Source organism: Panthera tigris, chromosome D2, assembly GCF_018350195.1.
Source record: "Panthera tigris isolate Pti1 chromosome D2, P.tigris_Pti1_mat1.1, whole genome shotgun sequence".
In the NCBI taxonomy this organism is placed as follows: domain Eukaryota; kingdom Metazoa; phylum Chordata; class Mammalia; order Carnivora; family Felidae; genus Panthera; species Panthera tigris.
The window spans coordinates 54,513,735-54,541,080 of NC_056670.1; the positions used below are offsets into that span (position 1 = coordinate 54,513,735).

The following is a 27,346-nucleotide window of genomic DNA, read 5'->3' on the forward strand; positions in this document are numbered from 1 at the left end:
ATTTTGCCGTAGCCCACAGCTGAACACCTATGAGGTAACGGGAAGAATCACTGTAGCAAAGGTAGGAGATGTTCTCAGGTCTTTATTACTGTCCACGAGGCAGAAATCATGGGTAAGTTTCTCTCCTTAATCTATAACATGTAAGCTTTGCCTCGGGCTTTGTGACCTAGGCTAGGGCTCTTCCTAGGAGAAGGAAAATTTCCTGTGAGAAGGAAAGTTTCTTACATGATAACGTCAGGGGTATTAGGCCCTAGAGATCTCTTGTGACAAAGATATCAAAACAGTTCAAATACAAGGACAGAAATAGGAATTAAAGAAAGGAAGAATACTCATACTTCACCTATTTGTAATTGTGTTTACATCCTATCAAACCAGGCATTGGCTTAGTTAGCAATAGCTTCTAAAGATTCATCAGAGAAATATGAATAGAAGCTGATGGAAAGTAGACAATATAAGATAGTGTCCATGTTTGGATTAAGACATTATTTAATCTGAGTTAGAACTGTATTTCTGGACTCCCAGTTTATGGACTGGAGCATTTCTTGAGTTACTTTATGGAAAGGATCTTAGAGATTTTCTGGTACAAATCCCTCTAATTACACATGATGAGGCAAATTATCTATGAAGAGAGAGATGAAATAACGGATAATTGATGGCTCCAAAGAAATCCTTACTGTTTGGGGTTGAATTTCTTTTGCACTTAGCCTATAGCTGAGGCCACCAAGAATGAATTACGAGTCTAGATTCCTATAGCTCTCCAACTTCCCCAGGTGGCCTCATATGAGCAAAGATAGTCTTCTGGCAGAATATGTCCCAGTATTACTCGATATTATGTTTCAATTGTAAAGATAGAGCCTAAAGATTCTTTTTATATTGTGGACTTTATTAATTTTGCTAAAGCTAACATCTTGATTAAATTTCAATATTGTGTGTCCTATAGAAAGAAAATATTTAACAAGTTACTTTCCTCAGGGTTTACAAAGTACATTCAGTAAGCACTATTCACTTGGGCATCTACTATGTTTTAGCTACTACACAGGGTGGAGATGGCAAAGATGGATATTTATAGCCGTTACTGTTAAGAAGCTTATTGTCTCTTAAGGAAGGTGGTAGACACATTTATCAACAAGCTACGATACAAGTTAGAATGTGCGAAGAACCAGGAGAGATATCACACCCAAATCTTCTGTTTTATCCTTAAATGCAGGGGAAGGATAGCTTTCATCTTTAACTACCTGGAATGGGTAGGTTTTACCCAGCATAACAGACACACAACCTGCATATAGTGTGCAAAGTCACCAAATACTTTTCTCTATGTTAGTGTGTTAAGGAATGTAGATGCAAGAGGCGTTCCTGGAATTCCATGGCTCATTAATGCACGGAAGCTTTTTGAATGGGCAAACGAAGTAAAAATTGATCCAAATAATCCAGAATATTCTGATTTAATGGAATTTGTCATGGTAAGTTATAGCAAATATCAATACTACAAATATATTCTATTTTGTAAGCTCTCCTCCCTCATACTTCAAAGTTTGCTGTATATTTTTCTAGGCACCACGAGGCGTGTAAAGATAATTCTGGGGACATAGAACTTTCAACCAGTTTACAGTACTGTAAAGGCAATTAGAAATTTAGCAACTGAAATAATTGCTAGTGGAGACCTGATGGTTGGTACTCTGCCCTTCCTTAGCAGCCTGCAGTACACCCTACAGGCTAACCTTCAAGCTAACATCTCTTATGTAACTACTGAGGACCAGTGGTATTATAGATGCCAGAGGTATAAAGATGATTTATAGACACATTCTTTCCCTCAAAGGCTCCATTATCTGTTCACTTCTCTTTCTTATAGCCATCTGAACTGCTCTGTGTGCCTCAAACATGCATTCTTCATACCTTTATGCATGTCATTCCCTCTGCCCAGAAGGGCACCCATGGTGACTGTCTCACCTACCATGCAAGTCTGGTGAAGGTTTCCTTGATAACCTCAGTTAGATACGGGCCCTTCTTTCTTTTCGCTCCTGTTAACTCTTTTTTCTTTTTATAACTTCTATGGCTCTGATATCATTCTACCTTTTACTGTAGTTATTCATTCTGTGTTTTATTTTTCCTTGTAGAACTACAGCGAATAAATCTTTGGCAGCTAGCTCTCTTCTTTACATGAACCATGTACTCACATGTGCATTTATAGGCTAAAACAATGCACAGATCATTGCAGTTAAGCTTCCCTAGATCGGAGCTCCCCAACTAACGTGCTCTGTTGGTTACAGGTGTACAGAAATTTTGATCCTTTCTCAATAGTTATGGCAACCAGATATAAATCGTCTCCTCTTTTAACCCAGTGCGCAATACAAATATTTTCATTTTTCGCTTAAGTCACGACCAGGAAAAGGTTGGGAAGCCATATATGCTGGATTCTGTTTTTCCTTTTCTTTCTTTCTTTTCTTTCCCCCAGATTCTGTCTCTTGTATAGATTCACTGCTCCATTTCCTACATATATGGCAACTCTCACATCTCACAGTTGGGCGGGGGGAGAGAGAAACAGTGTTTTGAAATAATTCTTGAATTCAAAAAAATTAATATTTTCAGTAAAGACTTTACATTATTTATGTTTTATAGTACATGAAACATAAAGGACAGGACATTCCAAAGTATTTTCGTCTTGAACAGATGCAAGATGAATTTAACTTTGTCTCTGAAGAGGAAATGGAAAAGAGTAAACGTTTCCAGCTATTGCAACTTAGAAATGCAGGTCAATTAGATGTTTTCCTTCTGCAGCAAATGCCTCTCTATGATAAAGAGATTCCAGATTTAGTCTTCCAGGTACATGGTTTCTATTTGAATATGACTTATTATGTGATAGATTAATATTTTTGCTGCTTTAAATCTAACTTATTTTTTCTTTTTTTTAACTAGTAAAATACGTTTACTTTAAAAGTAGGTTAAAATAGGTTTTTTAATTTCACTTTGGTTATTATCAATCAATGAAAAAAAAATGAATAAATTCTTTGATATTTGTTTTTGTCCTGGGCTGAAAGGAAATTGCAGTACACTACTTAATATTAAATATAGTAAAACTTGTTTTAAAAAATAACGTAGGGGTGCCTGGGTGGCTCAGTTGATTAAGCATACGACTTTGGCTCAGGTCAAGATCTCACAGTTCGTGAGTTCAAGCCCCGCGACTGGGTCTGTGCTGACAGCTCAGAGCCTGAAGCCTGCTTCAGATTCTGTGTTACTTGCACTCTGTCTCTCTCTGTCTCTCTCTCTCTCTCTCTCTCTCTCAAAAATAATTACACATTAAAAAAAAATAATGTAAAGAATTCTGTATGTTTGTTTTTTTTGCTTCCACTTAGCCATCCTTTAGCTTTTATACCCTAATTTAGAGTATATGCAAACAAACATATACAAGACTCATTACATTTAAAACTCAAGTTATAGGGAGAGGTTGGGAGACGAGAAGACACCACCTACACACCCACTGGATGATTGGATTGAGTTTCAGATGTAATCAGCCAGGGATGCAGAAACATACAGAAACAGAGCAGAACATAGGACAGGACACCTGCAACAAATTTTGATGCTGGTTTTTCCTGGGCTTTGGAACCCTAATGGGGATTAAGCTTCTTGTGACATGTCCACACAGAGTAAGGTTTTGCCAGAGTTAACAAAATGAAATGAAACAAAGAAAAAAATCAATCAAACAAAAATCCCTTGTACACAATAGGCAAAATTTACATAACTACTCCAGGAGAATTAATACTTATATGGTAAGTGCACTTCCATTTAAGGGAATGTTTACAAACTTTGGACTCTTCTGGCTTTTGAACCCAAGTCAAGGCCATATTATCCTTCAAGAAAAGAAATAGAGCCAGTACCTAAGTGTCCCTGAACAAATTCTCTGTCTCCAGCTTTCTAGCATTCTGGAAAAAACCTGTTCCTTATAATCGGTCCCGTGAGTATGATTCAGTGACCCTACTATCTGTGTGGTTCTGAAACTGAGTTGGTGTAAGGATCATGACCAGAAATCCGTTTCCTCATAGGCTCCTAGACAAATATTATATTCAGTGGATAGACATCAATTTTCCCATTAATCTGAACAACATAAGGATGGCCACTATTATCTCTACCAGTAAGAGCCAACACATTAAGACAAAAAGAAGAAAGGAAAGAGGAAATTAGAATTAGAAAAGACAAACTGCCTTTGTTTGCAGAAAATACATTTGTCTACATGGAAAACATAAGAGAATCTACAACAAACTATCAAAAATAATAAATTTGTTGAATATAATATCCATATTTTAAAATGAATAGCAATTTTGTTACAGCAAAAAGAACATTGTGCCTCTACAATGAAGAAATCTAGTTGTCACCATCTCGATTCAGTGATCCAACTTAATCTTCTTAATTGTGGTAGACAGGATAATGACTCCCTAAGGATGTCCACTCCCTAATCCCCAGAACCTGTGAATATGTTCTGTTACGTTGTTTAAAACAGGAAGATTATCCTGGATTACCTGGGTGGACCTAATCTAATTGTATGAGCCTTTAAAAGCAGAGAAATTTTTCCAGCTGGGAGGAAAAACAGCAGCAAGAGAAATCAGAGATTTGTCAAGAGAAGGATTCAACATGTGGTTGCTGGCTCTGAGATTTAGAGACCCACCTACCTGTAAAGACTGGAGACGGGTCCCTGGAAGCTAAGAGGGGGCCCCAGCTGACAGCAGCAAGGGAATCAGACCTCAGTCCCATAGCTGCAGGGTCCTGGATTCTGCCAACAGTGTCCGTGAGCTCGGAAACAGATCCTTCTGGAGCTTCCCAATAAGAACCTGGCTGGCCTACACCTTGTGAGACCTGGGGGAGACAACTAGAACCTCGAACCTACAAAACTGTGAGAGGATAAGTTTGTGTTGTTGGAAGCCACTTAATCTGTGATAATTTGTTACAGCAGCAATAGAAAACTGATATAAAGGACAGCCAGATATTACTGGCCCTTACATGATACAGTATAAAATACACAACATTATAATGAAATATCCTTGCCAAATGTGTGTAATCTGATTCCAGTTAGGACTTTAGATGAATTTGTTTACAAGAAATAGGAGGACTAGAGAAACAAGCTAAGTGGCACCACTGAAACAATCAAATTTGCAATGTGGGACAACTGGCTGGCAGGTACAACTGTTTTAACCTCCTTAAAAAGGCAGAGTATTTTAGATTAAAAGAGACTAAAGGGACAACCACAGGCAACATGATCCGTAATTAGATCTAGATTTTGAGGGGGAAAAATGGCAATTGGTGAAATTTGACTATGGGATGAGTATTAAATAATACCGGGAAGTTGTTAATTTTGTTGTCTGAGATTATGGCATCGTGGTTGTTAGTCCTTAGTTTTTTGAAGATTCATGCTGAAGTATTTATTTAGGAATGAGGTATCATGGTATCTATAATTTACTTTGAGATATTTTAGCCAAAATAATAAAAATAATAAAAGAGATTAAGCAGATGTGGCAAAGTACACAGTTGATCCTGTAACAACTTGGGGGTTAGGAGCATCGAACCCTGAGCAGTTGAAAGTTTGTGTATAACTGTTGACTCCCCTCAGACTGAACTAATAGCCTGTTGTGGACTAGATGTGTTACCAATAACATAAAGCATTGATTAACACATATTTTGTATGTTACATTATTATATGCTGTATTCTTACCATAAAGTAAGCTAGAGAGAAAAGAAAATGTTATTAAGAAAATCGTAATTAAAAAAATATATATATTTTCAGTACCATACTGCAAAAAAAATCTGTATCTAAGTGTGCCTGCACAGTCCAAACCCATGTTGTTCAAGGATCAACTGTAATTACTTAATCAAGAAAATGGGTATATGGATTTTAACATTCTTGGTAATTTTCTGTAGGTTTGAAAAATCTGAGGAGAAAATAAAGACAAAAATAAATAGCATTCTATACATCAGTAAAAACCTACTAAAAATGGAACTTAATGAAGATACCCCTTCAATGACAATAAAAACTCTAAGATACTCAGGAGTATATTTAACAAAAAAGACGTTCAAAAACTTAATGGAGACAATTATAAAACATTTTGAATGATGTAAAAAAAAATCTGAGTAAGTGTTCACTGATAGGAAGTTGTAAGATGCCCACATTGTAGGATGCTGGTCCTCCCCAAATTAACGTGAAAATGTAGTAATACAATCCCAAACCAGTGAAATAGAGCAGAGGGCCTCCAAACAGACTTATCATGCATGTGTGGAAACTTCTATGTTTGGCAGAGGTATCGTCACAAATCAGTTGGAAAAAAATGGACTATCTGTTAAGTGGTTCTGGTCATCTCTGTAGAAAGAAGTAAAGTCAAATTCAAATCTCACAAAAGGAATACATATTAAGATTAATATACATATAAGATACATATAAGATATTAAGATTAAAACCCTACAGATTAAGAAAATATATAACACATATAACAAAAATTAATATCTAGATATTATAATATTTAAGTAACTCCTATAAGTTAATACTTTAAAGAATGAAGTGATACGAAATATTTATATATTTTTAAGTAAAAGTTACCGACCAACAGAATTAAATTCAAGATTTCTTGCAGAAAATTGGAAGAACAAATAAGTTACTTTCAGATAAAAGAATGTTCATTGTAATATAGCTGAAAGTTATAAAGTATCTACTTCATTATTTTTGGGTAGTGTTTGGTGATATCCATAATGTAAAACAATTTCCATGTGCATTAAGGATGTATCCCACAAATGCAGATATAACAGATGCAGATTTATTCTAAATTATATAGATGACACAGCCTGACAATCTTATACCAACTGTTGGATGTAAAATTAAAGTTACCATTAACTTTTTTTTTCAATATATGAAATTTATTGTCAAATTGGTTTCCATACAACACCCAGTGCCCATCCCAAAAGGTGCCCTCCTCAATACCTATCACCCACCCTCCCCTCCCTCCCACCCCCCATCAACCCTCAGCTTGTTCTCAGTTTTTAAGAGTCTCTTATGCTTTGGCTCTCTCTCCCACTCTAACCTCTTTTTTTTTTTTTTTCCTTCCCCTCCCCCATGGGTTTCTGTTAAGTTTCTCAGGATCCACATAAGAGTGAAAACATATGGTATCTGTCTTTCTCTGTATGGCTTATTTCACTTAGCATCACACTGTCCAGTTCTATCCACATTGCTACAAAGGGCCATATTTCATTCTTTCTCATTGCCACGTAGTACTCCATTGTGTATATAAACCACAATTTCTTTATCCATTCATCAGTTGATGGACATTTAGGTTCTTTCCATAATTTGGCTATTGTTGAGAGTGCTGCTATAAACATTGGGGTACAAGTGCCCCTATGCATCAGTACTCCTGTATCCCTTGGGTAAATTCCTAGCAGTGCTATTGCTGGGTCATAGGGTAGGTCTATTTTTAATTTTCTGAGGAACCTCCACACTGTTTTCCAGAGTGGCTGCACCAGTTTGCATTCCCACCAACAGTGCAAGAGGGCTCCCATTTCGCCACATCCTCTCCAGCATCTGTAGTCTCCTGATTTGTTCATTTTGGCCACTCTGACTGGCGTGAGGTGATACATAAGTGTGGTTTTGATTTGTATTTCCCTGATGAGGAGTGATATTGAGCATCTTTTCATGTGCCTGTTGGCCATCTGGATGTCTTCTTTAGGGAAGTGTCTATTCATGTTTTCTACCCATTTCTTCACTGGGTTATTTGCTTTTTGGGAGTGGAGTTTGGTGAGCTCTTTATAGATTTTAGATACTAGCCCTTTGTCCGATACGTCAATGGCAAATATCTTTTCCCATTCCGTTGGTTGCCTTTTAGTTTTGTTGGTTGTTTCCTTTGCTGTGCAGAAGCTTTTTATCTTCATAAGGTCCCAGTAGTTCATTTTTGCTTTTAATTCCCTTGCCTTTGGGGATGTGTCAAGTAAGAAATTGCTACGACTGAGGTCAGAGAGGTCTTTTCCTGCTTTCTCCTCTAGGGTTTTGATGGTTTCCTGTCTCACATTCAGGTCCTTTATCCATTTTGAGTTTATTTTTGTGAATGGTGTGAGAAAGTGGTCTAGTTTCAATCTTCTACATGTTGCTGTCCAGTTCTCCCAGCACCATTTGTTAAAGAGACTGTCTTTTTTCCATTGGATGTTCTTTCCTGCTTTGTCAAAGATGAGTTGGCCATACGTTTGTGGGTCTAGTTCTGGGGTTTCTATTCTATTCCATTGGTCTATGTGTCTGTTTTTGTGCCAATACCATGCTGTGTTGATGATTACAGCTTTGTAGTAGAGGCTAAAGTCTGGGATTGTGATGCCTCCTGCTTTGGTCTTCTTCTTCAAAATTACTTTGGCTATTCGGGGCCTTTTGTGGTTCCATATGAATTTTAGGATTGCTTGTTCTAGTTTTGAGAAGAATGCTGGTGCAATTTTGATTGGGATTGCATTGAATGTGTAGATAGCTTTGGGTAGTATTGACATTCTGACGATATTTATTCTTCCAATCCATGAGCACGGAATGTTTTTCCATTTCTTTATATCTTCTTCAATTTCCTTCATAAGCTTTCTATAGTTTTCAGCATACAGATCTTTTACATCTTTGGTTAGATTTATCCCTAGGTATTTTATGCTTCTTGGTGCAATTGTGAATGGGATCAGTTTCTTTATTTGTCTTTCTGTTGCTTCATTATTAGTGTATAAGAATGCAACTGATTTCTGTACATTGATTTTGTATCCTGCAACTTTGCTAAATTCATGTATCAGTTCTAGCAGACTTTTGGTGGAGTCTATCGGATTTTCCATGTATAATATCATGTCATCTGCAAAAAGTGAAAGCTTGACTTCATCTTTGCCAATTTTGATGCCTTTGATTTCCTTTTGTTGTCTGATTGCTGATGCTAGAACTTCCAACACTATGTTAAACAACAGCGGTGAGAGTGGACATCCCTGTTGTGTTCCTGATCTCAGGGGGAAAGCTCTCAGTTTTTCCCCATTGAGGGTGATGTTAGGTGTGGGCTTTTCATAAATGGCTTTTATGATGTTTAAGTATGTTCCTTCTATCCCGACTTTCTCGAGGGTTTTTATTAAGAAAGGTTGCTGAATTTTGTCAAATGCCTTTTCTGCATCGATTGACAGGATCATATGGTTCTTATCTTTTCTTTTATTAATGTGATGTATCACATTGATTGATTTGTGAATGTTGAACCAGCCCTGCATCCCAGGAATGAATCCCACTTGATCATGATGAATAATTCTTTTTATATGCTGTATCTATTTATATGCTCTATCGGTTTGCTAGTATCTTATTGAGAATTTTTGCATCCATATTCATCAGGGATATTGGTCTGTAGTTCTCTTTTTTTAATGGGTCTCTGTCTGGTTTAGGAATCAAAGTAATACTGGCTTCATAGAATGAGTCTGGAAGTTTTCCTTCCCTTTCTATTTTTTGGAATAGCTTGAGAAGGATAGGTATTATCTCTGCTTTAAATGTCTGGTAGAACCTGGGAAGCCATCTGGTCCTGGACTCTTACTTGTTGGGAGATTTTTGATGACTGATTCAATTTCTTCGCTGGTTATGGGTCTGTTCAAGCTTTCTATTTCCTCCTGATTGAGTTTTGGAAGCGTGTGGGTGTTTAGGAATTTGTTCATTTCTTCCAGGTTGTCCAGTTTGTTGGCATATAATTTTTCATAGTATTCCCTGATAATTGCTTGTATCTCTGAGGGATTGATTGTAATAATTCCATTTTCATTCATGATTTTATCTGTTTGGGTCATCTTCCTTTTCTTTTTGAGAAGCCTGGCTAGAGGTTTATCAATTTTGTTTATTTTTTCAAAAAACCAACTCTTGGTTTCGTTGATCTGCTCTACAGTTTTTTAAGATTCTATATTGTTTATTTCTGCTCTGATCTTTATTATTTCTCTTCTTCTGCTGGGTTTAGGCTGTCTTCGCTGTTCTGCTTCTATTTCCTTTAGGTGTGCTGTTAGATTTTGTATTTAGGATTTTTCTTGTTTCTTGAGATAGGCCTGGATTGCAATGTATTTTCCTCTCAGGACTGCCTTTGCTGCGTCCCAAAGCGTTTGGATTGTTGTATTTTCATTTTCGTTTGTTTCCATATATTTTTTAATTTCTTCTCTAATTGCCTGGTTGGCCCACTCATTCTTTAGTAGGGTGTTCTTTAACCTCCATGCTTTTGGAGGTTTTCCAGACTTTTTCCTGTGGTTGATTTCAAGCTTCATAGCATTGTGGTCTGAAAGTATGCATGGTATGATTTCAATTCTTGTATACTTATGAAGGGCTGTTTTGTGACCCAGTATTTGATCTATCTTGGAGAATGTTCCATGTGCACTCGAGAAGAGAGTATATTCTGTTGCTTTGGGATGTAGAGTTCTAAATATATCTGTCAAGTCCATCTGATCCAATGTATCATTCAGGGCCCTTGTTTCTTTATTGACCGTGTGTCTAGATGATCTATCCATTTCTGTAAGTGGAGTGTTAAAGTCACCTGCGATTACCACATTCTTATCAATAAGGTTGCTTATGTTTGTGAGTAATTGTTTTATCTATTTGGGGGCTCCTGTATTCGGCGCATAGACATAATTGTTAGCTCTTCCTGATGGATAGACCCTGTGATTATTATATAATGCCCTTCTTCATCTCTTGTTACAGCCTTTAATTTAAAGTCTAGTTTGTCTGATATAAGTATGGCTACTCCAGCTTTCTTTTGACTTCCAGTGGCATGATAAATAGTTCTCCATCCCCTCACTCTCAATCTGAAGGTGTCCTCAGGTCTAAAATGAGTCTCTTGTAGACAGCAAATAGATGGGTCTTGTTTTTTTATCCATTCTGATACCCTATGTCTTTTGGTTGGCACATTTAGTCCATTTACATTCAGTGTTATTATAGAAAGATACGGGTTTAGAGTCATTGTGATGTCCGTAGGTTTCATGCTTGTAGCAATGTCTCTGGTACTTTGTCTCACAGGATCCCCCTTAGGATCTCTTGTAGGGCTGGTTTAGTGGTGATGAATTCCTTCTGTTTTTGTTTGTTTGGGAAGACCTTTATCTGTCCTTCTATTCTAAATGGCAGACTTGCTGGATAAAGGATTCTCGGCTGCATATTTTTTTCTGTTCATCACATTGAAGATCTCCTGCCATTCCTTTCTGGCCTGCCAAGTTTCAGTGGAGAGATCGGTCACGAGTCTTATAGGTCTCCCTTTATATGTTAGAGCACGTTTATCCCTAGCTGCTTTCAGAATTTTCTCTTTATCCTTGTATTTTGCCAGTTTCACTGTGATATGTCGTGCAGAAGATCGATTCAAGTTACATCTGAAGGGAGTTCTCTGTGCCTCTTGGATTTCAATGCCTTTTTCCTTCCCCAGATCAGGGAAGTTCTCAGCTATTATTGCTACAAGTACATCTTCAGCACCTTTCCCTCTCTCTTCCTCCTCTGGAATACCAATTATGCGTAGATTATTTCTCTTTAGTGCATCACTTAGTTCTCTAATTTTCCCCTCATACTCCTGGATTTTTTTATCTCTCTTTTTCTCAGCTTCTTCTTTTTCCATAATTTTATCTTCTAGTTCACCTATTCTCTCCTCTGCCTGTTCAATCCGAGCCATGGTTGTCTCCATTTTATTTTGCAGATCATTAATAGCATTTTTTAGCTCCTCCTGGCTGTTCCTTACTCCCTTGATCTCTGTAGCAATAGATTCTCTTGTCCTTTATACTGTTTTCAAGCCCAGCGATTAATTTTATGACTATTACTCTAAATTCACTTTCTGTTATATTGTTTAAATCGTTTTTGATCAGTTCATTAGCTGTCGTTATTTCCGGGATGTTTTTTTGAGGGGAATTCTTCCGTTTCGTCATTTTGGATAGTCCCTGGAGTGGTGCGGGACTGCGGGGCCACTTCCCCTGTGCTGTCTTGAATAACTTGCATTGGTGGGCGCAGTCAGACCTGATGTCTGCCCCCAGCCCACCGCTGGGGCCATAGTCAGACTGGTGTGTGCCTTCTCTTCCCCTCTCCTAAGGGTGGGATTCACTGTGGGGTGGCGTGGCCCATCTGGGCTACTTGCACACTGCCAGGTTTGTGGTGCTGGGGATCTGGCGTATTAGCTGGGGTGGATCCACAAGGTGCACGGGGGCAGGAGGAGCAGGCTCAGCTGGCTTTTCCCTCGGAGATCCGCTTCGGGAGGGGCCTCTCTTCTGTGGGCCTCTTGTCTACGCTTGCCTCTGGAGAATCCGTTCTGCTAGTCTTCTGGCGATTTTCTGGGTTATTTAGGCAGGTGTGGGTGGAATCTAAGTGATCCGCAGGACGCGTTGACCTCAGCGTCCTCCTACGCTGCCATCTTCCTATCATTAACTTTTTAAAGCTAGAAGTTAAGGGGCACCTGGCTGGCTTAGTCAGTGGAACATGCAACTCTTGATCTTGGGGTTGTGAGTTCGAGCCCCACATTGGGTGTAGGGTTTACTTTAAAATTTTTTTTTTAAATAAGGTTATAAATTAAAAATTAAAGTTATTGATACTATACTATTTCCTATATGTTTTATTTTCAGTGATTGCCAGGTAAATATATGCATAAAGAACATTTCTCAATCATCTTCACATTTTTTCATAATTTCTCAATCGTAATTTTTTCCTCAACATTACTCTATTTTAAAAGATGAATGGACTTTATCCTAGAAGCAAACAAAAGAATCAAAAGCTCTTCTTAGCTAATGCTTAGTGATTTCCAGCGTCTCCTATCCATGAACCAAAGTGAACATTTAATATTTTATTGCAGTGTATCATAGCTGAACTCCGTGACATTGAAGAGGTGAAACTAACTTAATTCTCTGTTTAGGAATATGAAACTCAGATAGAGAAGGATATTCCCATTTCAGATGTCAATTCTATTACTGCACAACGGATTAATTCTGCCAATTTTCTGAAAAAGGTAACAATGGCAAAATAGTATCATTAATATGTTTGCATTCACTTTTGTGAAATCCTCCTAATCTCCTTTTCCATTCATTGCTTGCAGAAATTAGGAGTGAAAAATAGTGGCACCATTACCATTGTAAATACTTAATCTTCAAATAGAAACTGTTATTTCTTTAAATAAAATTTATTTTTTTGTAGATGAAAAAGTTGATAATGAAAAGAATTGTCAAAGTTAGCAAAGTTAACTTATCGGATGTTGTGGCTGATTATGAAGAAATTGTATCTGCAAGGTACATAGTAAAAATTATTATTTAAATATGAAATATAAAGGTGTAAGATAATGCCTTCAAATTTCTCTATGTTCTCTGTTCTAATATTAAGTTACATGCAAAGGATGCATTTACAAAGCTTAAAGTGAAATATAGTGACTTAAAATATATTATTAATTTTTTTAATGTTTATTTATTTTTGAGAGAGAGAGAGACAGAGTGTGAGCCGGGGGAGGAGCAGAGAGAGAGGGGGACACAGAATCCAAAACAGGCTCCAGGCTCTGAGCTATCAGCACAGAGCCTGATGTGGAGCTCTAACCCACGAATCATGAGATCATGACCTAAGCCAAAGTTGGATGCTTAGCCAGCTGAGCCACCCAGGCGCCCCATTTTGTTATTTTTTTATTAGGTTTTTTTTTTTTTTTTGGTTATTTAAAATTGCACTTTGGACATATCTATATGATATGTATTTTCAATTGCATAGCATTTTAATTTTTTTAATGTTTATTTTTTGAGAGAAAGCACAAGCCGGGGAGGGGCAGAGAGACACACACACACACAGAATCTGAAGGGGGCTCTAGGCTCTGAGGTGTCAGCACAGAGCCTGTTGTGGGGCTTGAACCCAACAGCCATGAGACCATGACCTGAGCCGTAATTGGACGCTTTAGCTGACTGAGCCACCCAGGTGCCCCGGTAGTATTTCAGTTTTTAACCCTCTCCTTATTGATCGTTTTTAGGCGAGAAAGAAAAAGAAAAGAAATACCTTTGTCCCAAATTAGTTTTGTCCTAAGATTTTCCTGTCCTGGAACCGCTACTGGAAAAGTCACTGCTGGCAGCACCACACATTAAGCCTACAATCTCCCCATTTCAAAACTGAATCCTCAACCATACCTGGGTGCTGTGATCCACAGACAGCAGTTGGGGGAGCCTTTGGCTGAACTCAATTCTTATATCATTCTGTCTCTGAAACTTAGCGGTGGGACCTGGACTATGCATGCCATGTTTCTGGGAACCCTCCCTGGGGCCACATGCAGATTCCTAATGCTACTAATAAGGTTTTAAATTGGTTTGGATGCAGAAATCTATTGTATTTTATTTTCATTTTTTTGGGGAGGGGGGGAATGCGTGTGGCCATAAAGCTATAATTCCATGGATTTGTGTTGGCAGCCTGTGTAACTAACTCCTGTCTCAAAGCCATGCAGAAAAGTTTAGTGTCTAACCACTTTCAAGAGTGCAATTCCTGAAAAATGAATAATATTCTGAAAGAACATCATGTTTCGTGGAATTACCTCTCCTTGTCTTTTCTTGGACCATGTACCCAAAGGGCATGGAGCAATCACATTTTCTCATAACATGACAGTGAGCATAGCATCTCTTCTATGCTCCAAAAAAGCTTCTTTCCTTCGGTTTAAGACAACTCTGTATCCGCTCCACAATGGAGAACATATAGGTTCAGAATAATGGCCTTATTTACAATAGTTAACTTTAAAAATTGATGTCTTTTAAAACAAAGTAATCTTGTGTATATGCGGATGATCACTTTTTTACTCTTTAGCCAGTTGACATATGCAGTTTGTAAGCTTGTTGAACGACAAAGAAAGTTAAAGCCTCAGAGGAAAGAAAGGAGAAAGGTGGCCGCACAGACTATCTGTGATGGAGATATTAAGATTCTTGTTAGAATACTGCGGGCTTACAATATTCCTACCAGAAACACAACAGTTAATAGGTAAGACAGTGTGCACCAGTTTTTACAGTTGCAAAAGCTCTGTCTTAAATATAATTTCCAAACTGTCCTACGTGTAAAACTCTGCACTTTTTTAATGCTCCATATACAGAAATGGAATGAAAGCTGAAGTCTTCATTTGGATAGTCATACTGTCATTGCCATGTCTTAAGAGTTTTCAGAAGTTTGAGATGCACAAAGTAACTTCAGCATGTGTATTTTGGGGTGACATATCAAATAAATACCTTTGTCCCTATTCCCTGTTGTGGAAACTTGTGATGCTGCTCTTGCCAAGTGCACTGTTCTCTGCCACTGGCCCCTCTTAGTATTGAAAGTGGGCTCTGTCTGGGACTTGTCATTTTGGTTGACCTCTGCAAAAATCAGATCTTACCCAACTCTTCTGCAGGCACTCTCTGTGTTTTATTTATGTTTCTTGAGCCAAGGATATGTGGGGCCAGAATAGACATTGCCATTTAGTGGCCAAATTAAGGCATCATGAATATTAAATGCTCAGGTATATTTAGTGTATCCTGAATATTGAGTGTCTTATATATTTAGTCTCATGTACGAATCGTATGTTACGGATATTTAGAACCCAGGTATCTCAGGAATATTAAGTATCCCTTCCTATGTTTAACACCTATGTGCTCTTTTTGTCTTATGTTAACCACATCCCATGATTTCTACATGTGAGAAAATATTTTGCTTACTGGGTACTAATCTATAGATTATCTATAAAACCTAATTTATAAAACCTCTCAAAAGTTTTTCCTATGTTTTGTAAACTACATCCTTATTTATCTAATAGAACTGATGTTCTCAAAACAAATGCACATTTCAAAGGCTACCTTTTATGAAATAAGGACATCATAAAATCACCACCATTTTCTGTAATCATCAATTTGTAAAAGACAGAATATTATAATACCTAAAACAGGAAGGATATAATCTCCATGTATCGCTTGCCTTATTTTTCTCCTTTGCAAAGTCCAGTGAAAACTTATCACAAACTGGATCCAATACATAGTTCCGCACTTAGGAGCCAGTCTTCCAGAATAGTGATTATCAAATGTTTAGCTCTAACCACCTATGATAAGAAGATACAAAGCAAATTTTCAGATCCAGGGTAACTGAATTCTTTATCTCCATGAACATAGGCAAAACGCTACTGATTCCCACCAACACTAATGTTAAAATTACTTAAAGTGTTTACCTCTAACTCGTTTTTCCTGAAGAGCCTTGGATCTGCCCACTTATTTGATATCATCCGTATCTCACCTCAGACATAAGGAAACAGTCAAATCAGTATCTTCGGATGAGATCTTAAATGAGGTAAGTATTTAATAACACTTCTATAAAGTCCAATTTTGATTATGTTTGCCCTGAATTGTGACTGGCTGCTATCTGGCCTCTCCATCTCTAGCGTCTTGAGCTTCCAGTTGACTTTCTATAACGCAATGAAGGTGCTCTTTATAAAATGTAATCCTAACCAATTCATTCCATGCTCCCCTGCTCTCAGGGCCTACAGAATAAGGTACAAGCTCCTTTAGAATACCTACAAAAATCTGTGATGATCTGGCCCTTACCTACAAATCAGCCACATCACTCTCCACCCCACGACAGTATCATATCATATCATATCATATCATATCATATCATATCATATCATATATTTCTGCTTCTAGAAGGTCTCTTGCCCTTTCCTTTACCTGGAATGGCCTCCACACAGCTCCATGTTATTGGCCACATGAAACTTCCTACTTAACATTTCAGAGCTCAAACATGTTTTCTCTGTGAAGTTCTCCTTTTCCTTACCCCAGAAAATTAATCATTGGCCTTCCTGAGTAACTATTCTACCTTGAATATATTTCTTTTATTTTTCACATTTCATTGCAATTTTATTTGTTTACCTGTGTAACTTCCCCTGACAGGCTATACAATCCTTGAAGGTAAGTTCCATTTATCTTTTGATCCTAGAAAAGTACCTGATATTGAATAGGACCAATAAATATTTATTAAATGAATGAACCACTACTGGCTGTTTGAAAACCTGGAAAAAGTAAGCCATCCAGTTGTCAGTCAGTAACCAAGTAATGTCCTAGCCTTCTCCCTTTTACCAGCTTTATAAAATATTTCAAAAATCTAGTTAGTGTTTATTATGTGTTTCAGGGTACTATATACCCTTTTGTGGAAGTTTCCTTTCAACACACTGTATACCGAACCAGTACTGCAAGTGGATCTCATCCATGCTGGAACGAAGAAATTAAAGTAGATTTTATGTAGGTTGGAATCTATTTCTCTTCAGCTTCTAAAAACGAGCAATAACAAAATTGTTTTCTTACACCTTTTATCAAAAATAATGATTGAGATATGGTTTCTTTTTTAAGCTTTTAAATTATGAAATATTTCTTAGAGAGGCATGAATATATATGCAAATGTAAGTTCTGAGGAAAAATGATAGTATGAATACCCATGTATTGGCCATCCAGCTTAAATAGAATATGACCATTACCTTTGAAGGCCAGGACCTCGTCGTATTCCCTCTCCTTCCCCCTGGAGGTAACAACCACTAATCTGTGTTAACATTCCCTCTCTTTATGATTTTATATCATTAATATTTATCCCTAACTATGTATTATTTACTTGTGGATGTTTATATAAATTGAATCGTCTTTTGCAATCTTGTTTATTTGCTCTCAGTTATTTTGAGAGATTCATCTGTGTTCATACTCCTAGCTTTCCTCTCTCCTCCTTCCTCCCTTCTATTTTCTTTCTTTCTTTGCTACTTCTTCTCCCCTCTTCCTCTTTTCTTTCCTTCCTTCTTTTATTTTCATTTCTAGATAGTATCCTACTGGACTAAAATGCCATAATTTTTTCTACTTTTTCCTGGTGATACACATTTTTCTTGTTTTAGGCTTTTTCTGTTGCAAGTAATGTTGCTCTGAACATTCTTGTACGTGTCTTCTGGAGCACACGTGCAAGAGTTTCTTTTTAAGACAGTAGTGCTCAAACGTTTTTGTGCCTTAGAATCACCTGTATGGCTTCTTAAACCATTGCTGGGCCCCACCTTCATAGTTTCTAATTCAGTAGGTCTGGGGTAGGTCTTGATGATTCCAACAAGTTCCCAGGTGTTACTGATGCTACTTAGTGAGGAGATACTTTGAGAACCTCTGCTCTAGGATATATGTCCAGGAGTAGAATTGCTAGGTTATAGTTGAATTCAGCTTCAGCTTTACTAGATAATACCAAACTGTTTTCTAGTGACTGTACCAATATACACTCCCAATAGCAATATACAAAAGTTCTATTGTGTGTCGTATCTTCAATAATATTTTGTACTTTTAAAATTATGTTTTCCAATATGATAGATCTAAAATGATATTATCATCGTGGTTTAAATTACATTCCCTGTTCTCTAATGAGATTGAGTTTTTTCCCCATTTAAAAAAAATCAATAGACTACTTTTTAGAGCAGTTTTAGGCTCACAGTAAACTTGAGTAGAAAGTGCAGAGAGTTCTCATATACACCCTTCCCACAATACACACACATTCAGCTTCCCTCAGCATCAGTGTGGTATGTTTGTTACAATCCATGAACCAATGTTGACACATCATTATCAACCATTACTTGAGAGTTCGCTCTCATGTTGTGCATTTTATGGGTTTTGGCAAATGTATAAGGACATGAACCCACCACTATAATATCATACAGCATGGTGTTACTGCCCTAAAAATATTCTCTGTTTCATCTATTCATCCCTTCATCCTTCCCCTGGGACCTCTAGCAACCACTGACATTTTTACTGCCTCCATAGCTTTTTCCCTTTTCCAGAATGTCATTGCATTAACCTATGGGTAGGCCTTATCCAATCAGTTGAAGGCTTAACAGGAAAAAGACTTACCTCCCCCTAGGGAGACTCAAACTGCAACTCTTCCCTGGGCCTCCAGCCTGCTGGTCTACCCTGCAGATTTTGGACTTGCATACCCCACAATCACGTGAGTCAGCACTACAGAAGGTAATTTGCTTTACTCAAGGTCTACTAATTTTTTTTTTAATGTAGAAATAACACTTCACATGAATCCTACCCCGTTAACCTTTAAAGTGTGCAGTATATTACTGTTGGCTGTAGGTACAATGTTGCACAGCAGATCTTTAGAACTTACTCGTCTTGCTTAACTGAAACTTGATGCCTATTGATTAGTAACTCCCCATTTGCCTCTCCCAGGCCCTGGCAACTAACATTCCACTCTTTGATTTTTTGAAGTTGACTGTTTTAGATGTCTCATATAAGTGGAATTATTCAGTACTTGTCTTTTGGTGACTGGTTTATTGGTTTATTTTAGTAAGCATAAGGTCCTCAAGGTTCATCCATGTTGTCGCATATTGCAGAATTTCCTTATTTTTTAAGGGTGAATAGTATTTATTTCATTGTGTGTGTAGCACATTAGCTTTATCCATTGATCTGTCAACAGACATTTAGGATATTTTCGTATCTTGACTATTGTCTGCGCTACAATAAACATAAGAGTGCTGACATCTCTTTGAGATCCTGATTCAGTTCTTTTGGATAGATGCCCAGAAATGGGATTGCTAGATCAGATGGCAAATCTGTTTTTAATTTTTTTGAAGAACCTCCATACTGTTTTCCATAGCAGCTGCATTGTTTTGCGTTCCTACTGGCAGCGTGCAAGGATTCCAGCTTTCCACATCTTTACTAACACTTGTCATCTTTCCTTTTTTGTTAAAAACAAAGCCAAAAAATTTGTCCAGGTGTGAGGTGGTATCTCATTGCTGTTTTGATTTGCATTTCCCTGATTATTAGTGAGGATTTTATTATTGGTTAACAATTATTGAGCTTTTTTTTTAAAGATTTTATTTTATTTTATTTTTTAAGTAACCTCTACACCCAGCTTGGGGCTTGAATTTATAACCTGAGGCAAAGAGTGCATGCTCTAGTGACCAAGCCAGCCAGGCGCCCTGAACACTTTTTCATATACTTGTTGGTCATTGTAGATCTTCTTTGGAAAATGTCTACTCAAATTTCAGCATATTTTAAAATTGGATTATTAATTTATTATTGAGTTGTATGAGTCCCTCATATGTTTTGGAGATTAACCCTTTATAATACATAAGGTTTATAAATATTTTCTCTCATGCCATACATTGCCTTTTCACTTCGATGATTGTTTCCTTTGCTGTGATGAAGATTTACATTTTGATATATTTCCACTTGATTATTTTTGTTTTTATTGCCCGTGCTTTGGCGTCGTATCTATGAAATGAAATCATTGCCACAACATATGCCATGAAGCTTTTCTCTTGTGTTTTCTTCTAGGAGCTTTACAGTTTTAAGTCTTTAATTTTAAGTCTTTAATCCATTTTGAATTGATTTTTGTGTGTGGTGTAAAACAAGGGTCCAATTTGACTATTTTTGCATGTTGATAGTTTTATTGATACCATTTGTTGAAGAGACTATTCTTTCCACATTGTTTATTCTTGACATCCTTGTCAAAGATCGGTTGACCCAATATAGATGCGAGGATTTATATCTGGGCTCTCCATTCTGTACCATTGGTCTGTATGTCTGTCTCAATGCCAGTACCATAATATTTTGATTACTGTAGTTTGTAATGTATTTTGAAATCAGGATGTTGGATGCCTTCAGGTTTGTTCGTCTTTCTCAAGATTTATGTTTGATGCTACATCTATGTAAATAGGTTTTGTTATTGGAAATAAGGTACATTGATCAAGACAAATTTGAAACATAGAATTTAAAATTGTTCTCTAAACTCAATAAGCAATTTTCAGTTGTCACTTCCTATGTATCTTTAGCTCTCACTGGGGTGAAAGTAATATAGAGAACTGGCAACTACATCCATTATCAAACTCCTTTCTCTTGTCCTGGTGCCCTTTCCCCCTTCTCCTGCCAATCTCCCTCAAGTTCTACGGATCATGTGGTTCCTGACTATTGGCATGGTTCTTTGATGGTGTCACTGTATTAAATAAAAGGATTTAGGAGAACACAAAATTGTAAGATAAATAAACTTACAAGTGAACTGAAGAGAAGAAGGCTGTAGAGTATTTGCAGTTACAGCAGCGAGATAAGCCAGGAACACATTTAGAGAACAACCAAGTAGATCAGAGGGTTCAGCTAAGGCACAACCATTCAGTTACCCACTTTTCGTTCCATGACATACCAGAGCTCTGTTCCCTTCTCCACAGGACATTTTAGTGAATAAAGACCACATGCAAATGGGATAGATAGTAATAATAAATAAATAGTAGATAGTTATTAGCCTTGTGAGCTCTACTATGGAGGAGAAATTGTGAAATTTGAGTAAGTTTTGAGTAGAATACAAAATGCAGGACAATGCCGGACTTGAGTGATTGAAGGAACATGCTAAGTTGACACACTCAAAAATGTTTGAGGATGACAGTTATCATTTCTCCTACTAGTGTAGTTCTGTAAGTATTCATGGCCTCCTCTGTCCTGTCATAAGCCTTTGCAACATGAAAAGGAACTCTGGAGGAGTAGGGTAGGGAAGTCAGCTTATCACTTAAAAATATAAGGAAACTTCAAACTGTTCTGTAATTTCAACTTACATTTTCAAATTGTCACTGACTGTAGGTCTCAGAAAGGTACAAAAACTTTCAGAGATCCTTTGAAATAGTTGCTTCCTTAGCAACAAGCTTCAATAATATTATCGGTGGCAGTTGGTATAGTGAAATGAGTTCAGGTAGGAGCTCTGTCATTTGCTAGTGGTATTTTCTCAAGCAAGTTATTTAACTTCTCTGAGCTGTTAGAAGTTTGATCATGGTCAAGATTGCATGCACAAGCTGGAGCTAAGAGTGAAGAAAGTTCATTGCTTGTGGTATACCACACTCTCCTTTCACTACCTCCAGAAATGTATCTAGTCAAGTAAACCATCAACAGACAGCTTGCAAATGCATTCCTCTGTCCCAGTTTCTAGTTGGAGAAAATAAATGCAGGAAAGAAAAAAAGCTTTATGGTTAAGCAGTCGTATTTTTTAGCTGACAGCAAAAGAGCAGTTTAACTGTATGTGGGAACTAGCAGAAGACAGCAGAATTTAAGATATTTGGACAATCTTAATGCACCATACTTTGGATAATTTGTTTGCAATGGATTGCTGTAGTAAAAGTCTTCCTGCTTGACATTGAAACACTTTTAATGCAAATTACCTCAAGAGAGGTACAGGATAAATTACAAAGCACATACTGGCTTAAAGGAAGATAACAGTCATCTGCAAAACACATAGCTTTTTCTTAGCCTACACTTTGTAAAAGAAAAGAACACAGGTAATTACATGGTTCTTTATGAATAATGCTCTTATAAAACAAGTTAAGCAATTTATATATGTTTTTTTTTTATTTACAGCTCACCAGGACATGATTATAGCTTCTCAAGCTTATCTAAAATAAAAGATAATATATATATCAACATTTTTGATGAAATGATTATTGAAAAACAGGTAATTTAGAATAATTATAACAATCAATGGTGAACTAATTTTAAGGTCAGACTGAATAAACCCTAGTAACATCTTTGTAAATTTGCTTTTAGATGCAATGTCTTTTTCCAACATTTTCTAAAAAGAACTTGGGGCAACTTGAAATAAAATCAGACATGTGACAAGTCAGTTAAAAAATATCAGAGATCATAAACCACATAGAGGAGGTGGAGAGGGTAAATATACCAAGATTTCGGGAGAAGTAGGTTTCTGCAATTTAACATTACATTTAAATGTGAGCTTTCTGGGAGCCAAGAAAATTGAAACGAAATGAAAATGCATTCTGTATTTCTCACTGCCTGATCAAAGAAAACATACCACTTCGGCAAAAGACACCAAATTATTCACAGGACTAAAACCCAGTTCTAGTCAATCAGATTTTTTAAATTACTGAATGTCTTCATCATAGATACGCAAAAGCTCCTAACAATGCTTAGTGTAATCTCTCAAATAAATATTAGCTTCCTTCCTACTAAACTTGGCACCAGAAGTATAAAGATGCATATCCATTATACCTCCTCTCTTGGGACTCTGATTAAACGCTTTATTATAAATGCTCATCAAATTCTATGGCCGTGCTGGTGAAGGAGAAATTAATTCTATCTAGGGACTGGGGCTCAGAGGGAGAGAAGTTGAACTTGACCTTCAAGTATGGTTTAGGAATGAGTCTTCTATAAGAACTAAGAAACATAATGTCATTGTGTTCCAATTCAGTTTTCCAGGAGATGGGACACACATTCTTATTAAAATAGTTTCTATCAATTCTTCATAAATGCTTCATAAAAGGTAAAATATTGAACAGTAATTTGGTGATGGCTGTTCTCCAAGGAGTTAAACTGAGTAGTTTTCTGATTAAACTGATAATGAAAGAAAAAAAAGGAGAGCTTGGGTGGCTCAGTCAGTTTAGTGTCTGACTCTTGATTTCAGCTCAGGTCTTGATCTCATGGTTGGGAGATCAAGCCCCAAGTAGGGTTCCATGTTGGGTGTGAAGCCTGCTTAAGATTCTCTCTTTCCCTCTCCTTCTGCCCCTCCCCCACACATGTGCACACATGCTCATTCTCTCTCTCTCCCTCAAAAAAATAAAATTAAAAATAAAAATAAAAAAATAAACTGATAATGGGTGGAACTTGGGAAACCCAAAAAATGCCTAACAGGCTTTCTCTCTCAGAAGTGAATTATCTGGTTTGACCGGAATTGAATAATATTTGATTCATAGTTAAATTCTTGTAAGTGCTTTGTGTTGTTATTGAATGAAATCCATATGCTTTAAGTATCAGGACATATGTGACAACATGAGCCTGCTATTTAGGAAAGGAAAGGGCCTGGCCTATGTTCTTGCCTTCCTCTCATGCACTGGGTTACAAGGTAACTACAGGCCAAAACATTCCTTTTTCTCATAAAAGACCCCACCTAGGCTGAGCCCCAGGATGACTACCCCGCTGAAAGAAGGTGTTGGTGTATCATCAATCACTGTTCTTTAGAAAACAGTTTCTTCCCATGCTTCAGTTTTCCTCTTGTCCTTGTGTATTTTTTCTTCCTGCTATCAACTATTTCTTACTTCCTGTGGGTTCCCCCTTCATTAGTTAACTTGTTAGCAGGAAGCTGAGGACTTGGAAGTCTCATAGAAATGTGGCCTATTTTTAGCACTGGGGATGAAAGAGCTGGGCTCTTTCTGAGACGAATTTGGAACCAATCTCTCTCTCATAGGAATGGAAATATTTTAAGACCATGAATTTATCTCTAGAATATCTTAGACCACGTCTTTCATATTAGGTTATTTTTATTTTTTGTTATTTTCTTTATAGTATTATTTTCTCTTGACCTACTAGTTATTTAATAGTATGTTTTTATATATTTTCAAATGACTAGTGTAACTTTTGATTTCAAATTCTAATTTTATTGTATTGTAGTCAAAGTGCTTTTGTAATTTTTAATAATCAGAACTATGATTCTTGAAAAACATAACTCTTTAGAACTTTTTATTTTTGAGGTTTAATTTTAATTACATGCTTTTCCTAGAGTTTACAAACCACTTCAGGTAAGTTTGAATTATTCAGAGGCAAGAGACTCAACCTAGGATTTCTTAATTAAATTTGTATTGACAAGCTTATTCTGGCAAACATTTTGCTTTCCATCCAAGGGGAAATAAATAGTGGAGACAAAAGGCTCAGAAAGTAAAAAAATGTCAGCGCTTCAGATCATGAAACCAAATATTGCTAGTATCATCCTAGAAGCCTCTTTTGTGCTCTATCCAAATTCCTTCCTCCCCATGAGTAACTATCTTAGCTTCTAACAGTATAGATTAGGTAACGCTTATTTTCGAATCTTGTATGATTGAAATCATCCATTATGCATCCACCTGTGAGTGATTTATTTCTCTCTGCACTGTGTTTGTGGAAGTCATCTGTAATGATGCTCATTGATTCTCATTGCTGTATGGTATATTGTTGTAGGAATGTACCTTAACTTTTTTATGCATTCTACTATTGATAGATAATTTGTTTCTTTCTAGTTGTTGGCTCTTATATTTAACACTGATATAAATATAATTGTACATGTCTTGGGGACATCTGCATTTCTGTTGGATATATAGTTAAGAGTAAAATTGCTATCTCTCGGACTGTGCATATGCCCAGCTCTAGTTGTTTAATGCCAAGCCATTTTCAGAATGGTTGTGTCAATTCACACTTCCCACCACCAGTTTATGAGAGTTCTGGTTGATCGTATCCTTGTCATTACCTAGCATTGTCTGATTTTTTCATTTCAGACACACTGATGAAAGCAGCCATATCACCTTACGGCTTTAAGTCTCATTTTCATGATAACTCATGAAATTGAGCACTTTTTTCTATGTTTATTGGCCATTTTGATATCCTCTTTTGTGAAAGGTGTGTTCAAGTATTTTGCCCATTTTTTTTTCATTGATTTTTAACAGTTCTGTGTACAATCTGGATATGAGTACTTTGTCAGATATACATTTTACAAGTATTTTTCCCACACTGGCTTGTCTTTTTTACTTTTTTACTTTTTTAATGTGTCTTTTGATGAACAGAAAATCTTGATTTAGTGTACTGCAATGCAGTGGTGGTACTTTTTTGGTTCTCTTTAAGAAATATTGCCCACTTTAGATCATGAAGATATTATCCTGTTTTTGCTTCTAAAAGTTTAATCGTTTTACCTTTCACATTTAGATTTAAAATCCAACCAGAATTGATTTTTATGTGTCTGTGAGGTAGAGGTTCAGGATTATTTTTTTCCCCATAAGTATATTCAGTTGACCCAGCACCATTTATGGAAAAGATCATCCCTTCCCCCACTGCATTACAAAGTCACCCTTTGTTATGAATCTGGTGACTGTATAAATGTGGGTTTATTTCTGGACTCTGTTCTGTTCTATTAGTCTAATATGTATCCTTGCATTGATACCACACTGTCTTAATTACTAAAGCTTTGTCATAAATTTCGATATCCAGAAATCTAAGTTTTTCAGCTTTGTTTTTCTTCCTCAAGATTGCTTTGGCTGTTCTTAGCCCTTTGTATTTCCATATAAATATTAGAATCAGTTTATTGCTTTCCAAAAACAAGACAAAACCTGCTAGTATTTTTATTAGGATGGATTGAATACATAGATCAATTTAATTAGAATTGACACCTTTATAATACTGATCTTTCCAATCCCACATACATGGTATATGTCCCCTCTCCCCTTTAATTTTCTTTGTATTAGTCAGTATTCTCCAGAGAAACAGAATCAATAGGATAGATAGATAGAGATATACATGATATATAGATATAGATATATCATATATATGAGATAGATATAGATATATCATATATATGAGATAGATATAGATATAGGAGATTTATTTTTGGCTCATGGGATTATGGAAGCTGAGATATGCCACAATATGCCATCTGCAAGCTGGAGAGCCAGAAAAGCAAGTGCTGTAATTCAGTTTGAGTGCAAAGGCCTGAGGACTGAGAGACTGCTGGTGTAAGTTCCAGAGTCTGAAGCCCTTGAGAACCGGGAACTCCAATGTCTGAGAGCAGGAGAAGATGGATGTCCCAATTCAAAAAGAAAGAGAGAATTTGCCCTTCCTCCACCTTTTTGTTCTATTCAGGTCCTCAGAGGTTTGGATGATTTCTGCCCACATTGGTGAGGGCTGATTTTTACTCAGTCTATTGATTCAAGTGCAAATCTCTTCAGTAACACCCTCACAGACACACCCAAAGAAAGTGTTTTACATATGTGGGCATCCCTTAGTTCAGTCAAGGTCGCATGTAAAATTAACTATCACAATTTCCTTTTCCCAATTTGCACCATGATGGGGCTTAAGCATGCCTAGAATCAATCATAATATTCTAAACAGACCAAAATGATTAATTTCTCTTTGCACACAGATGGATGGTCTCTTTTTTACTTTAACAGGATGGCCTGTTTACTTCTTTAATGATAAGTTCCTAGAAGTGTAAGGTAGGCTCTATCCAAGGCCAAAGTGAGGATAGAAAAAAAGGGAAATCAAACCAATCTTACCAGTCTTGCAAATCTAAAATTCCCATGATAAAGCTGATCAGGACCTTGGGAAAAATAAACAATCTCTCAATTAGCATAAGAAATATAACATTCCAAGCAGTCAGAGTTGGTCTATCAGTGCAATCACTTCTCAATATAGAAACCTTTCTTAGAAACTGAATGGGGCTAATAAACTTAAACAAAAGAAAGAAAAAAGGAAAGGGAGGAAGGAAGGAAAGAAGGAAGAGAGAGAGGGAGGGAGGGAGGAAGAAAAAAAACTGAACTGGGCTCAGAAGACTACTAAGTAAATCAGAGAAAACTGAATTGCATGGTCTTAAGGGCTTAAGTTGAGGTAGCCTTGGGGGTCACCTTTTCCT

General features: G+C 36.8%; 1 protein-coding gene across 15 annotated transcripts in view; it reads left to right on the plus strand.

Annotated features, from left to right (window-relative positions):
* The window catches only part of CC2D2B (coiled-coil and C2 domain containing 2B), a 93,544-nt gene that overhangs the window by 43,986 nt on the left and 22,212 nt on the right, over positions 1-27,346 (plus strand). For 14 of the 15 annotated variants that reach the window (XM_042960227.1, XM_042960232.1, XM_042960226.1 and 11 more), the window contains 8 exons: positions 1,322-1,460; positions 2,617-2,820; positions 12,855-12,947; positions 13,133-13,224; positions 14,759-14,929; positions 16,162-16,258; positions 17,096-17,205; positions 22,324-22,417. In XM_042960227.1, coding sequence (XP_042816161.1) covers positions 1,322-1,460; positions 2,617-2,820; positions 12,855-12,947; positions 13,133-13,224; positions 14,759-14,929; positions 16,162-16,258; positions 17,096-17,205; positions 22,324-22,417 — 1,000 coding nt within the window. The remainder of the gene's footprint in view (positions 1-1,321; positions 1,461-2,616; positions 2,821-12,854; positions 12,948-13,132; positions 13,225-14,758; positions 14,930-16,161; positions 16,259-17,095; positions 17,206-22,323; positions 22,418-27,346) is intronic. The other variant, XM_042960241.1, reaches the window with a different exon arrangement.